Here is a 15,019-nt window from a genome sequence, read left to right on the forward strand (position 1 = left end):
GGGCTTGTGATCGGTGAGTGAGGGAGTTATGCATGTGCGCATGTCACACCAATTACAGTGCGGGTTGTATCAAAGAACGAATCAAATTGCCTGTTAGAAAATAAGATGGTATCTACATTAATCTGGAGACATGTCAGATTACCGTAGTTTGTTCAGTCAAACACTTTATGGCTTACTATTTAGCTATCTTACCATGACCGATGTAACATCGCATGTACATCATAAATTCCCAGTTTCTTTCTTGCTGTACATCGTAACCGAAAAAACTTGTCAAATTAACCAAATCATTACTGTAAACAGCTCCATGAATGCACCTATCTCCAACACTTCACCCAAAAAAATAACTCTTGCACGCCTTGCGTGCCTATGTTTTTTATGACGTCGTCACTTTAGGACTCTATGGCCACTGCATTATAGCTCTATGATACTGCTTCAAATATTAGCCCTCATTCCCCTAGAGAGTACCAAGAGTAAGCAAAAAACATTAGGATCAATATCGAATTTTTTTTGTTTCCTAAAAGATAAACTTAAGGTGGGAAGGGATGGTTCAATTGCCCTTCCTCTTTACCCTATACAATTCAAATTTTATATAATTACAAATTTGTCAGTACCAAAATTATAAACATCTGGATAAATTTCTGTAGGATCTATCTCTTTGCCACATTTGAGAGTAAACAAAATTTTATACTGTAGTTCCTTTTTGTCAAATTAAAATTTCTTTTCAAACTCAGTAACTAGCAGTTGTTTTGCCAGACACACATCGCGCGCGCGTTAGCGAGAGAGAAAATCCGGACCGCGCTAAGAACCAATCAGATTGCAGGATTCGTTACCGTGCCCTCTTCTGTACATGTAGGATTGAACAGTTTTGTGACAGAGCTCAGTCAAAAATTTTCTGGTATTTAAAAAGGGAAAATTCTTTCATGGCTAGACTTTTGTTTCGAGAAAATAGTCGGGATGTGCTGAGATGTTATACGACACACTAAGCGTAAAATACAAAAGACTTCAATAAAGTGATGAAATATTTGTAATAGTCTACATTTTTGAAAACCCATAATGAGCCTAAAACGGTTCGCAGCTCGACTTTCTGACTTGATAATTTGTCACTGGCAATTTTTCACTCGTTTTTAAAAACATTAAAAAATAAATCAAATCAAGCCAAAGAATTTTCTTCAGAGCGAAAGAATGAATCGACAATTTTTGTTTTTGTAGTGTCCATTTCTCGCCTAATCTTCTTCGGTACATCAAGTGCTGCAGTTTGGCAAGAAAACTTCTGAAGAACAAATGTTTACTTTACGACATATTCGCAGCTAAACTAAGTCTTGGTAAACTTTTAATTTCTGGGCGGAAAGGCGGGGACATAGTTTACACTTCAGCGCAGAACTTTTTGAACTCCGAGGAAAGCCTCAAATTTCGTCAACACGCCTGTGATTGGTTGTTTTTGGATTATCTCCAAGAACAGCCAATCACGGCCCGGAAATTCCGTCCCGCTGAAGAATGCACACTGAAGTTTATAATTCACACAGGTATCCGTAGATGTCTGGCATATCACGTATATCAAATATCGTGAAATTCCCCTCCATGCATGATCCGCCGTTCGCCTACCGAAGATTACGAGCATAACACGAGAGGGATCATGGAGGTGTGCTGTCATTACCGTGCGAAGAAACATTGGAGGAGTTTTTCATCTGTGCTAAGACTTCTAGCCCTGCTCCTGTTTGTCAGAGAGATTGATAGTCAATCTCCATGCTATAACGAGATCACTAAAGCTCCTCTCAGATGCATGCCTTCTTTCGGCAACGCTGCTTTTGGCAAGACAGTTATTTCTAACAACACTTGTGGGACGCCTCCGAGCGAGTTCTGCGTTCAAACCGGCGTCACTTCACCCACGAAGGAATGCGAAGTTTGCGATGCAACAGAGGATAGGTACAGCCATCCCGCGTCTTACATAACGGACATAAAAGATGATCAAAACAGAACCTGGTGGCAGTCAGAGACACTGCTTGACAACCCGGATAAACCCGTAACTCTTACCCTAGATCTTATGAAAAGCTTCGATGTGTCTTATATCAGAATTCGTTTTCGATCGCCAAGACCTGAGTCGATGGCAATTTACAAGCGAACCAGCACCGATCCGAACGGGCCGTGGATCCCATATCAATATTTCTCAGCTTCGTGTGAGAAAACTTACAAGGTGAAAAGTAATGACATTGCGATAACAAATCAGCAAGTATTGTGCTCGAACGAATTCAGCAGCATTTCGCCGCTAACTGGAGGCAATGTTGCGTTTACTACATTGCAAGGTCGGCCGGATAACCTCAATTTTGATAACAGTCCTGAATTGCAAGACTGGGTAACGGCGAGCTCGATCCGAATAGATTTGGATCGGATGAATACGTTTGGAGACGAAGTGTTTGGTGATTCCAACGTTTTGCGGAGTTACTACTTCGCTATTATAGATTTGACAATCGGAGGACGTTGTAAATGCAACGGGCACGCTGCAGAGTGCATGGAGAAACAAGATACTTTAGGACGACTTGAGCTGAGGTGTATATGTGACCACAGAACGATGGGAGTAGACTGTGAAAAATGCGAACCGCTTTACAATAATCGCCCATGGGCCAGGGCTACAGAGAATAGTGCCAACGAATGCATCAGTAAGTACATTATTTTCTGTATTCATGGACTTACTTCAGGTATATCCTTTTATTCTGCTCGCCAACCCTGTCAGCGCGAGACAAGTAAATTTGACGCTTATCTTGCGGTAAATCAAGCTGGGTTGGCCAATAGCCTGCAGCGCTGCAGATGACCTGCTTAATATAACCTCACTGCATTTTTAAAGAGTTAAAGTTCGCACCGTTTTATACTAGATTTCTTGAACCTTTTATTTTTTAGTCAAGCTCACGCATTATCTGTCCTTCACTCTCTGAAAACCACGAAACCACTCAAAGGTCCTGAAACAAATGTTCGATTTCTCAGACCGGAAGTCAACCTTCTCGAATATACACGGTTTCTGCGGCTTTTTTCGTGACGGGGTGGAGGTTCACAAAGAGCATTTGATCGCGCCGGAATGAAGGAATCCAGGTTTTCTTTTTGTGTAGTTACGTTTGAACAGTCAAAATTCCTCCATAAATCAATTTGGTTTTCCATTTTCTCTGATACAATAATATATTGGCAATTTTTTTACAACCTCCGATGTGTATTACTGACACTAATTTATTACGCATCCACTTCAACTATACTTGAGATTCAAGGAAAAATGGCTGTTACCCGCCTGTGTATCCACACATCCACTTCACTCTATGTGACTGAATGAATGGATAATTGCATCCAGTGTTCTTAATTTCTTTGTGATTATGAACGAACAAATGGATTTATTGTGATTCTGTACAGTGTACAGCTTAGCCCCTAAAAGTGTAAAATACCACAACCAGTTTAAGGACTCATCTGCTTGATATTATGTCTGCCGTTTTGTGTAATACCAGGGATGATACTTGGTCCCACTGTAAAGTACACAAAAATGTGTCATTGAATATACAGACATGAAGAGAATGGATTGCATGATGAGCTTGGCTTTCAAAGCTCATTTGATAAGAGAGTTGAAAGATCAAAGATGTTATATTGATAGGTTAAGCAGCTGGTGGCCTCAGCTTTGTTATAAAGGAGATTAAGAAAATGTTCAGGTGCTTGCACTCATTTCTTATGTCTAAAAACTTGACAGAATTTTGCTGAAAGGAGTTTTCCAGATGCTAATGTGTTTGAGAAATTCCATCAAGGCAAGTGTTTTTTTTATAAAGACTTGCACAGTTCTAAATTTTTTGTAGTTAATCACTGAATGCTAGGTTGTGCCAGGGCTGCTGCATATGTCACTTGATCAGACAGCCTAATCATATAACATGCAGAAACCTTCAGAATTTGTTGAACAGGATGAGGTTTACTCTGCCATTAATTTGCACAAACTAATGTCAGATGACTTGTTATTCAGGTGAACATTGTGACATATGTCTGCTTCTCACAGATATTCAGAGAGCAGTATACTGGTAGGACGCATTTTGAGTCACACAAGGCAAACAGTCACATCTGTGTAACAGAAACCAGTTGGGTGGTTTGGTGGTTACTCTAATCTACTTCATATGATGTATATTTGGGATCACAAATTATATCACCCTTTGTGTGTGGTTTGTGAACAAGACACCCCGAGTAGTATAATTACATGTGAACTTCATAAATCAAATTCCTATCTCTATCTGCTGAATGATATTTACAGTATTTTTGGTTAAACATGTACCTGAAATATTCTAAACTCTGCTACTAGGTTTAAACAACTTCAGAATGAGATTATTTTCACACTGGTAACATAAGCTTTAGTGTTGCAATGCCTCCTGTGTTGCTTTTCTTAGAACGTGACTTAGGTTTTGACCTTTCTAGCAAACCTTCTGTAGCTGGGATTTCAAGTGTACACACTTACCGGTCTAAAGTATGGGAAACTGCATAATATATTTGCGAAATAGGAAAACAAAATGGCATAAAATGATCAACCTGTTTTTGCAATCAATTTTCTAACAAAATATCTGACATGTACTACCCTAAATTCAGTGGGTTTCAGACTGGAATGTTTAATTGATACTATAAATATATTTTGTGGCACCTTCTTAGGTTTGTCAAATTCCCTCATTTTGTAGGGACAAGAATTGGTTACTAATGTCAAAAATTTATATTTAGTACTGGGAACCCTGGAATTTGTAGTTAGAATTCCTGTAAGTCTTCCTGAAAGTGAAAGGGCTTTTTGTGACTGATAAAATATATTTTCTGTATGACTGTTTCTTTAGAGTGCGACTGTAGTGGTTTAGCAGACAGTTGTGTGTATGATGAGAACCTTGGCTATGGACGCTGTGAAAACTGCAAGAGAAATACAGCTGGTCCAAAATGTGAACGATGCCGTGACAATTTCTTCCGCCTGACTTCTTCAGATGACTGTCAGCCTTGTAAGTGTGACCCTGTGGGCTCAGTGTCATTACAGTGCGATCCAACAGGCCAGTGCACCTGTAAACCTGGAGTGACAGGTGTCAAATGTGACAAATGCCAGGCAGACTACTTTGGCTTTTCACAGACGGGTTGTAGGTAGGTTTACTAAACAAAATTATTGAAAACAAACATTTGACATCTTTTGGATACTTCCTCTGCAACAATACCTCATCTTCTGCATCATGCGAGCTTCAGTTTTCTTGTGCTCCTTTTTCAGGCCTTGCCAGTGTTCTCCTGAAGGAACTGACCCCAGTAACACACAGTGTAATGAGAAGGGGGAGTGCTCATGCAAAAGGAATGTCATTGGTGCCAAATGTACACAGTGCAAGACAGGCTTCTATGGATTGGAGAGTACAAACCCACATGGATGTAAACAGTGCTTCTGTTATGGACACAGTAGTGTGTGTGAGGCAGCTATGGGTTATACTGGATATAACATTTCAAATCAGTTCTCGTCAGGTCGAGAAGGTTGGACTGTTATCAATGAGCAAGGTACATGTTATAATTCTGCCAATATTCTGAGGGTGTAGACAAGGGCTTCATTAACGATTTCAGCCAGAAGGCAACTGGTTTTTATGGGCAGGCAAACCTTTTTGAGCTGAACCTCTTTTTAGAGAAGTTTTCCTCTAGATGGTCAGACGGGGCAGGCAAAATTATCCTCACAGCCAGTCAATTTCCCAGTGCCCGGCCCTTGACTGCAATGGACTCCAGATTGACATATTAGAGAAGTAATGACCTACGTCACCAGCATGTTAAACTCTGGATCAGGCAGTCTTGGTTTGGCACTAGCCAGAGTTATCTTGTGTTCTTAGTCCTTGCAAGCACCAAGTGAATTTTTTCCTTATTTTGCAAAAATGTCTGTCATCAATTCTATGTTACATTTAATTTAGAGCTAACTGAAACAGTGATTTTCAGCCCTATAAATTTTGTTAATTCTACCCAAAGGTCAAAAGTGCCATTGTACTACTTCTGTGCAGGCAAAACTGGCAGGTCTGTCAATCAACTTAAGAGAAAAGATCAATTAAGTTGTTTCATGATGAACAGACGGTGTTTAATCTTGTAGGTGACTGACATTTTGCAGTTAGCAAATAATTTGTTATTTTGAAGCACAGACACTTTTATACTTTCATCAAATCCAACATTGGTTGAAGATTTGTTTTGATTTTTGGTAGAGCCAATCAAATCTTGTCAGTCTAGTGTGAATGAGCCCTGGTGCCTTGTAGTGCCTCTGTCCATCAAGGTTATAAATAGAGATAGATATCGGCATGCTGTTACAGTAGCCTGACACAATGCTGGAAAGGGTCTAAGGACATTGATCGGGCTGTTGTTTTTGTGTGTTGATTTTCATGGGACTACTGATGTTCACTTTTCAAGTACATGTACCTCTCTACATGTACATCCATTGGCAGAATCTTGATGTAACATACCTTATAAACACAGGCTGCCCATGACTTGCGGGCTTGAAAAAGTACATAACTTTACTGTTAAATCTAAGCTTGTTTATGCATTCATTTTTTTTTTCTGTTGCAAACATTTTAGCACTATTGTAATCACTTTTATTGTGTTGGTCATCATTTACTCAACTTTTCTCATTTTTGTTCATATTTTGATATTGTTGTGCTTATCTTATTTCAACAGGTACTAATGTAACTGAGCAGTATATCATCCTTCGTGAATCTTCCCACATCAGCGTAACAGCTGTAGGAAATGAAGTCCTTTATATATCAGCCCCAGATAAATTTCTTGGAGACCGCCGCAGCAGTTATGGCCAGCTCTTTGGGTTTACCTTCCGTGTGGCTGCAACTGAAGGAGTTCAGGTGAAACCAGGAGACATTATTCTGGAGGGAAAGAATGGACTAAAGGTCTCTGCAAGGCTCAATGCACAGAACAACCCTGTTCCTTCTACCACTTTTCAAAACTATCTGTTTCGTCTTCATGAAGACCCATCTTTGGGATGGGAACCACTGCTCAGAGGGTTTGACTTCCAAAAACTCCTAACCAGTTTACTAGCCATTAAAATTCGAATGAACTATGCACCTCAGGGGACTGGCTTGATTGACAATGTTTTCATGGAGTCAGCAGTATATTTACCACAGTCTCTTTTACGTGTTCCTTGGGTTGAAGAGTGCAGCTGTCCAGCTCCTTACACGGGAGATAATTGTGAGCAATGTAGTGTGGGCTATACCAGACAGAGAGGATCCGAGGATAAATATGGCCAGTAAGTAATTTATGTCAAAAAATCATACTGTGAAGTGTTCCACCTTGACAAGCTGGATTTTGAATATTTCAGCACTCAGTGAAAGGCAGTGTTCAATCTAGAAATAGGCCAAAGTGGGTCCTATGTCCTACTTGACATTTTAAATTGGGAAGATGCATAAATGACTAAGGATGACTCCATGTGACAACGTCAGCCACGTGTCTGTTAAGAGGGGATTGACTGAATTGCAAACAGTCTTTAGTTAATAAATCCTTCCATTTCTAGTTTTTGTGGCTCTTTCTTCAATGGGCATGGCACCCTTAACCCTTCTTTGATTTTAGGTGTGTTCCCTGCCAATGTTATGGTCACTCTGAGTCATGTGATCCAGTGACAGGTGTTTGCTATTGCCAAGACAACACAATTGGTGACAACTGTGAGACATGCAAAGAAGGTTTCTATGGTAATCCAACTGAAGGTACCAAAGATGACTGCAAACCATGTCCCTGCAAATATGGTTCCCGTTGCATTCTGATAGGCGAGAATGTTGTTTGCACAGATTGTCCTGAGGGACATTCAGGGGATCTCTGTGAGTACTGTCAAGATGGTTACTATGGTGACCCATCGGGCCTTTTGGGTTTGCCAACTGCTTGTCAGAAGTGTAACTGCAGTGGCAATATAGACTTCAATGCCATTGGGAACTGTCAATCTCTCACAGGCGACTGCTTAAAGTGTATTTACAACACTAGGAATGGCCCGCTTGAGAGATGTGAACTTTGTGCAGTTGGGTTTTATGGAAATGCTACTGAATATCCAAAGCCACAGTGCATTGGTAAGTAATGGAAACTTAAACAGTACACACACACACTTAACTTCAACTGCATTTAGAGACTAATGCAAGTGTAAAACTGATCCGCTGGTAGCATAATTGGCAATGTAGTTGTCAAATACAGAGGCTAGATAATGTGCTGTCCAAGGGTGTGGCTTACCTGGTGTCTGAGGAAGCAAGCACCAGCATCGCCAAGCAGAGCTAAAGGTGGAACCAATGGGGTAAGCAAAAGAGGGTCAGAAGTGGCTTGAAGGTTTTAACTGCTACTAGCTGCTGAGAGGAGCATGTGAAGGGAAGGGGTGGAAAGGCAACTTAAAAGATTCATGCCCCACATGGGTTGAAAGGATTTAAAGAAGAAGGAGATATTGTGGCTAGGGTGCTTTTACAATTGTTTTCTTTTTTTGGTCAAGTGTAGTTTTCAGTTGTGGAACTTTCATCGTAGAGGTGCTTCTACTCCATGCTACTTTCTGTCCTTCTTGTGAACATTTTGCCTCTTTCTGTCCTCCAGCTTGCGACTGCTACAATCAAGGCACAATGACCCCTCCTGACCACAACCCGGAGTATCCCCTCCCTTGTGACGATAAAGGCAAGTGTACTTGCTTGGAAAATGTTATTGGAGACAAGTGCGACAGCTGCCGAGATACCTACTGGAATGTGGGCTCAGGAGTTGGCTGTGAGCAGTGTTTGTGCAATCCCATTGGCTCTCTAAACAATAGTTGTGAAGTCATTACCGGCCAGTGTCCGTGTAAACCTGGGGTGACTGGAAGGACATGTGATCAATGTCAGTCAGACCATTACGGGTACTCAGACCAGGGCTGTGAACGTAAGTAGAATGAGAATACCAGATGATGATGCGTATACCAATTTCTATAAACCTCGCAATGTTTTGAAAGAGGACTGGAAGGCACGAAAAGCTTGAAGCTTGAAAATCTTTTTTGGCGTTCGTTCAGCACCCAGCCAAGGTTCTTGGCGTAGCTAGGAATCATACACGTTGTAGATATGTGCTTCGTAGTCGCTTTCTACTCTCTTTGATAGGGAAAAAATCGGTGGATAATGTACACACATTGGACGTTTGCATTTTTATGTCTTGCACGAGATACCCCTTCAGTTTCATGTTTGAGCGACGTTTTACTTCATGCCGAGAATGTTCAAGATTGTCGAGTGTGCACCAGCGGATGCACGCTTAAAAAACAGTTAACGTGGACCTCTTCAGTAAAAACCCCTATTTTGGTTCTTTCTTGTTAATCTTCACCTCTTTTGTTCTTAGGGATAGGGGCATTGTTTGTGTAGTTTCGTTTGGCCAATTATAAAGAACCTTAAATTGTAAACGATGCTGGTCGCAAAAAAACTAAGATTCGGTTATCTATCCACTCTCAGTCTTATCTCAATATACACTTAGTTTACTACAAAATTCTGATAATATACTTTGGGCGTGGTCGTACAAGTATTTTTCTTCAAAAGTTATTTTTGTTGAGCTTATTTTAGGTGGCCTTGTTGCCAGAGGAGCTGATTATCAGTGGGATTTTGGTGTGTGAGATATTTGTTTGGTGTTTTGTGGGATGTATTATAGAAATCTTTGTAAACTTTATCGTGTTTCTTTCCTCAGCTTGTAACTGCAACCCAGAAGGCTCTCTTAATGTGAGCTGTAATGAATACGGAGAATGCAACTGCAAGTTTGGAGTACTGGGCATCAAGTGTGGTACATGCGAGGAAAATAAACATAACTTGACTGCCGGCTGTGTCAGTAAGTACTGCTACAATGCTGAAATAATAATAATAATATTAACACAATAGCCAGGCAATCTTAGGCCCTGTCATCACTAATCCGTCACGAAACAGGAGCTTTTCGAAAACGCTCTTCAAACCGGAGGATTTTGAAAATGAAGTTATATTTCTACGGTTCGGACCTATCGTCTACACTAGTCCGTCACGAAAACGGATCTTTTCCCATAACCGCTCTTCAAACCGGAGGAATTTGAAAACGCCGGCTTTTCAATTTCGCGTAGTCGGAAAACATTAAGAAAACGGAACTTCTCGAAAACGATGTCGTCAAGATAATCATGGGATTACGGTAGCAGTAGTGGATGTAATAATGCTTGTGATATTTTTTTCGCCGTAGGTTGCCCGCCATGTTATAGCGAAATCCAACGATTAGTTAACCGCTTGCGAATAAACATCCGAAGGCTCGTGAAGATCATGAACAACTTCAACTCGAGCTCAAGCGGACAACTTGTCGTGGATGCGAACTTTGAGCGTCGCCTGAAGGAATTGACGGAAGCAGTGAATGAACTGCTCAACAAGGCAGAAAGCTCGAACTCTACAGACAAAGCCCTACAGGAGCAGCTTCAGGTCTTGGACAGCCGTGTGGAGAAAATAAATAAGGTCATATCGGATGTGTCCAACAACACGAGCGTGGCGGAAGGGATCATAGCCAGTGCGCTGGAGAATATATCTGAAGCCGAGGCGTCGATCAATCGATCACGTGCATTGCTTGACGAGGCAGAGAAGCTGTTGCTGAACAAGGGTGCTAGGGCGTTAAATGAGTCGATACAAGCAGCGAACAGCTCCAGTGAACAAGCCATAAGAATGGCGGAGATCTTGAATGAGGTAATGTCCTTTTTGATAGGGTTGATTCTGTTTTGAACTTTGATGTTCAACTGGCAACCAGTCCATGATATTAGACTGATCTTTGTAGTGTTATGTAGTCACTATGGGTTGCATCTTTGATTTTCTTAAACTGAACATGAAAAGCCGAATTAATTAAGCAGAGGCGTCTGTTAACTTGGGCTAGTTTACTTCGTCATATTGTGGTTGAAAATTGCCACAACGACCATTTCAAGATAATTTTGTGAAGATTTTCGAATTTCCTTTTAACCTCGACTACTTTTGACATTTCTTGGTGTTTTAAAGCTTAAGTCCTAGTTATAATCCTTTTCTATTAAAAGTTCTGTTAGATCGTTAATAATAAACTTAGGCTCAATGATGATACCTTCAGTCTCAACTGTTCATTTTATCACCGGGTTGTGTTTCTTTCTGTAGACCACTATTCTAGCAGATAAACACGAAATGGAAGCGGAGGATGTCATTGAAAAGGCGAACGAAACTCTCCACAAGTCTAAACAAGCCCTAAATGCTACAGTACACGCGATGAATGCACAGGAAAAGACAACTGATGGCATAGAAGAATTACTGAAGAAGCTTAACAGAACCATAGATCTGCACGAACAGGCGGAAAGCGCAGCTGAAAAGTCACGTGAAGAAGCCCAGAATGCAATGGACGAGGCTGTGGAGCTGTACGAGAATGGAACCGCACCTCTCCCCGACCTCGGATTGTCGGAAATGCAAGGTATGTTAAAAAGCAACTTGTCAGATGGGCGGGTTAGGTTCTTAGGAAAATACGCCCGATCAGAAAACAAAGTGGATTTCAAGAAACTAGACGAACAAATATCTTTTCTACTTGTCTAGTACTACGATATTTTTTACGTAAAAGCGATCAAGGAGATGTGACAAAATTGGTGAATGATTCCGGTTTCCAGCCTTCAAGCGTTTAAATGAGGTGATAAACAATTCTCGTGCCAGTCCTGCTAAATTCTTTAAGCTGAATCTGGAGACGAGAATAGCAATGGAATAGTTTTGCTTTAATTGAGTCAGATCGAGTGTTCAGTTTAGGTTTCTTTTCATGGATAACACTCAATTAAAGCAAAACCATTTAGTACTTAATCAACACTCTCTACATTCCACATTGTAGAGTTTTAAATCACAGGCAACGAGACTTTCACATGCATTCTTAGTATATAAAGAAGTCATAGGAATTTGAAAATGATGAACGAGTCATTTAAACGTCATTTGAAATTATTATCGGTGATTATTATTCTTAATTGTTTGTTCAAAGCTCCGTTATTAGAATTTGATTGCCTTTCAGCAAAACTTAACACCTCCAAACAAGAGGTGGCCAACGCGTCCAAGAGTGCTGAAGAGATCCTCAGTACCCTGGAGACTTTAGTTGAGAGCTTTGACATGAAAGAAGAATACGTGAGAAAGAAAATGGCTGAGTGGTCAGGCCTTTTTGAAAGACTAGAGGGCCTGATGACAAATGTCACTGATGCTAACGAAACTGCGCATGATGCCATTGATCGAGGGGAGGAGACATTGAAAAAGGCTAAAGACATGTTAGAGAGACTCAAGGTAACATTTAGACTAAGAAGTGTGGCCTTTGATCAGTTCATGATTTGAAATGGGGCAGAACGTTTGCGTAAGGCTTAGTGCCAGGTGCAGTGATGTAGAGCTAGGCAAACTTGCACAGCCTGTCACTATGCTCAAGCGAGGGGATTATGGTGGAAGGTTTCAACACACTCTGAGTATTAGAGAGCTTGAGCAAACCTTGACTGCAACGGCTTTGTACATTTCGTAGCCGTGAAGTTCTGTGCTTTTTGGAGAACGGGAATCACGACGGTTAATTTTTCGTTTTTCCTTTTAAAATTTATCCCTTGTATTACATATTTAGTTTGAGTAGGTTTCTACACCGTTCGGCCTACTAAACAGACCTAGATAATTGCGAAAATCGAAGTTAAAGTATGAATCATTTTTTACTAGGCGTCGTCTTTTGCGTAGTCGTCGTCATTGCTTAAGCTCCCTATTAACAGCAGCAAACAGCTGTTGTAGCCCTCCGGTGCCTTTTGTCAGTCTGGCAGAGCGAGAACTAAAGGCTGGAATACCTAGCAAGGCTTTCAACATAACTTTTACTTATTATGTTTTTCTCTTTATACATCAAGCCCCTCTTGAAACATAGGCTTCTAAAAGGCTAATTGTCAAACAATAGCAACAAAGTTTAATTGTTACCATCAAAAGTAATAATTCTTGATGACAATGCTGCTGTAAATATCGATTCATGATTCGACAAAATCGAGTTTTTGAGTTATAAACTATCAAAACGTGCTTGTACACCAGGGTGCTTCTTTTTCTTTCGCGTCCTCTACCCGAGTGATGCATGGGTGGGATGTTGATTCTCAATCGCAGAATTTAAATCTAAGACTGTTGATTCTGACTTTCCAGAAATTCAACGAAATCATAGACAGTTCCAGAGCAGAGGCTGATTTAGCCGAAGCTAACATAACGGAAGTTGAGCGACTTATCAGTTCAGCAAACAACAAGTCAGATGAGGCTACCGCTAACCTGAGTGATGCACAGGAGCTGGCCGAAGAAGCCGCGTCAACAGCCGAGGGGGCGCGAGATATAGCTAATCAAACGCAACAGGTGAGGAGCGGGTTATCAGTTCATTAGACTATGTGAAAATTTAACGTTGTCATGTCTGGAAAGACGTGGAAAATTCAGACAAGTTCCTAGTGCGTTTATGTGCGAGGTACCTCTATTACAGGGGTTCTATTGATCTCGAAAAGCTCTTGTTCAGCAAAACGTGGTAATGTGGCCTTTTTGGCCAGATTTCAACTATATTCTGTTAAACGAATGCCTGTTGATTGAGAGAGGTCTTAAGGGGTAAAATGGGAACGAGTTTTTCACTGGGACAACGAGAATGACAATGAAAATTACCACCACCACCACCACCTCCCCACCCGCCTTTTTGCAGGACTCTCTGTAAAGTGTTCACACCCGGGGCTGCTGTAGATGCGAACAGTCACCTATTTGGACATGCTGTTAACCTCTTAGTTCCAAAAAGTAATCGGCGTCTGAATTCTCGCTACAGAAGTAATATACTGTGAAGCAGACAAGTGATGAGAGTAAAGAATATCATCAACTCACGGAGGGTCTGTTGTCTTGATGTACTACCAAATTCTCAATAGTGACGTTAAGACAAATGTAAGATAGTCATTAAGGAGAGTTGATATTTCGATGTTGAGGCTGAGGGAGTCAATCTATATATCTCCAACAGAAGGCTGAAATGATAAAGAAAGAGGTAGAAGAGCTTACAATCCCACGAGACAATGTGACTGCACCCGTATCAGAAGCCGCCAGTCAGTTGTCTGACTACAAGACCACCGCTGAAGCACAGGGGCAGAGCATCAAAGACGCACTGAACAAAACTAAGGAAGCTGGCGAGGCGGCAAAAGAAGCTCGAGATAAAATACAAAATGTACTTGAAAAGTTGCTAGCACTGTTGGCGGAGATTGATGGCTTGGGCAACGTAAATATGTCGAGGTTGAATAACCTTGAAGAGCAGCTCCAGAATGACACGGACACCGTGCGTCAGTTGGATCGTGAAGTTTTGGCAGTGGAACAACAGAGTGATTTCATTAAGGAAAGCATCAAGAAATACACCGTTGATCTGAATAAATACCGAGCGGAAAAGAAATTGCTACAAGAAATGTATGAGAAATTACCCAAGGTATGCCCAAGAGTCACGCCAGACCCAGAGGACTAGCATTTAGTCGTGATATACAACAGCATTTTGCTTAGCGGGCCACTGGTATGATAAATATTGCGTGACTTAAATCAATTCTTGGACATGTCAGCTCCGAGACACGCCGAACAACCTAAATACGGTTTCTCGATTGAGAAAATTGCATTTTTTGTCATCAAATAATATTATTGTAACTATTCTTGAAGATTCGAGGCATTTTGTTTCATGCTACCTTAAAATTAAGCGTTGAAATTTGGAAGGAAGTTGCTGATCGATATGCTATGGAGTAAAGATGCCATTTTGGCATTCACAATTCTAGTATCATATTATTTTGTAATATTAGCTTTTTAAAAATGTATTTACGGGAAGGGAGTTTGTTAGGCTATTGAAATACGTTCAGATTTGAATTGTTAAACCTGGTAAAGCTTATTTTAGTATTTTAAAACGCAAAAACTTTCACCAGCATCAAACTCAACTTACTTGACTCGTGAAATTTATTGAGGCGGAGTTTTTCTTTTAACATTTGCTCACTTTATTTATTAGCTTACATTAAGCTTTTATGTATGAGGAATTAAAGTCTCTTAAAGCTGTTGCAAAAAGGTCTACATGTACCAGCGTG

The 15,019-nt window shown here is 40.7% G+C and overlaps 1 protein-coding gene across 1 annotated transcript; it reads left to right on the forward strand.

Annotated features, from left to right (window-relative positions):
- Positions 1-1,510: 1,510 nt before the first annotated feature.
- LOC110050780 (laminin subunit gamma-1-like) lies at positions 1,511-14,999 on the forward strand. The gene is made up of 12 exons (XM_020756745.2): positions 1,511-2,654; positions 4,827-5,118; positions 5,240-5,514; positions 6,661-7,240; positions 7,561-8,048; positions 8,554-8,868; positions 9,652-9,789; positions 10,165-10,652; positions 11,085-11,391; positions 11,968-12,230; positions 13,098-13,298; positions 13,933-14,999. The coding sequence occupies exons 1-12, from the start codon at positions 1,583-1,585 to the stop codon at positions 14,419-14,421; spliced, it is 4,908 nt and encodes a 1,635-aa protein (XP_020612404.2). The 5' UTR covers positions 1,511-1,582; the 3' UTR covers positions 14,422-14,999.
- The last annotated feature ends 20 nt before the right edge of the window (positions 15,000-15,019 follow it).

This window comes from Orbicella faveolata, unplaced genomic scaffold (assembly GCF_042242905.1).
Source record: "Orbicella faveolata isolate gen_17 unplaced genomic scaffold, um_ofav_v1 contig_36, whole genome shotgun sequence".
NCBI classification, from domain to species: domain Eukaryota; kingdom Metazoa; phylum Cnidaria; class Anthozoa; order Scleractinia; family Merulinidae; genus Orbicella; species Orbicella faveolata.

Bases quoted from the DNA above. Each gene is read 5' to 3' on its own strand.
- LOC110050780 (XM_020756745.2), top strand. From the start codon at position 1,583: ATGATCCGCCGTTCGCCTACCGAAGATTACGAGCATAACACGAGAGGG. The intron at 7,241-7,560 runs GTAAGTAATTTA...CTTTGATTTTAG, and splicing joins TCCGAGGATAAATATGGCCA to GTGTGTTCCCTGCCAATGTT. The intron at 8,869-9,651 runs GTAAGTAGAATG...TTCTTTCCTCAG, and splicing joins CTCAGACCAGGGCTGTGAAC to CTTGTAACTGCAACCCAGAA.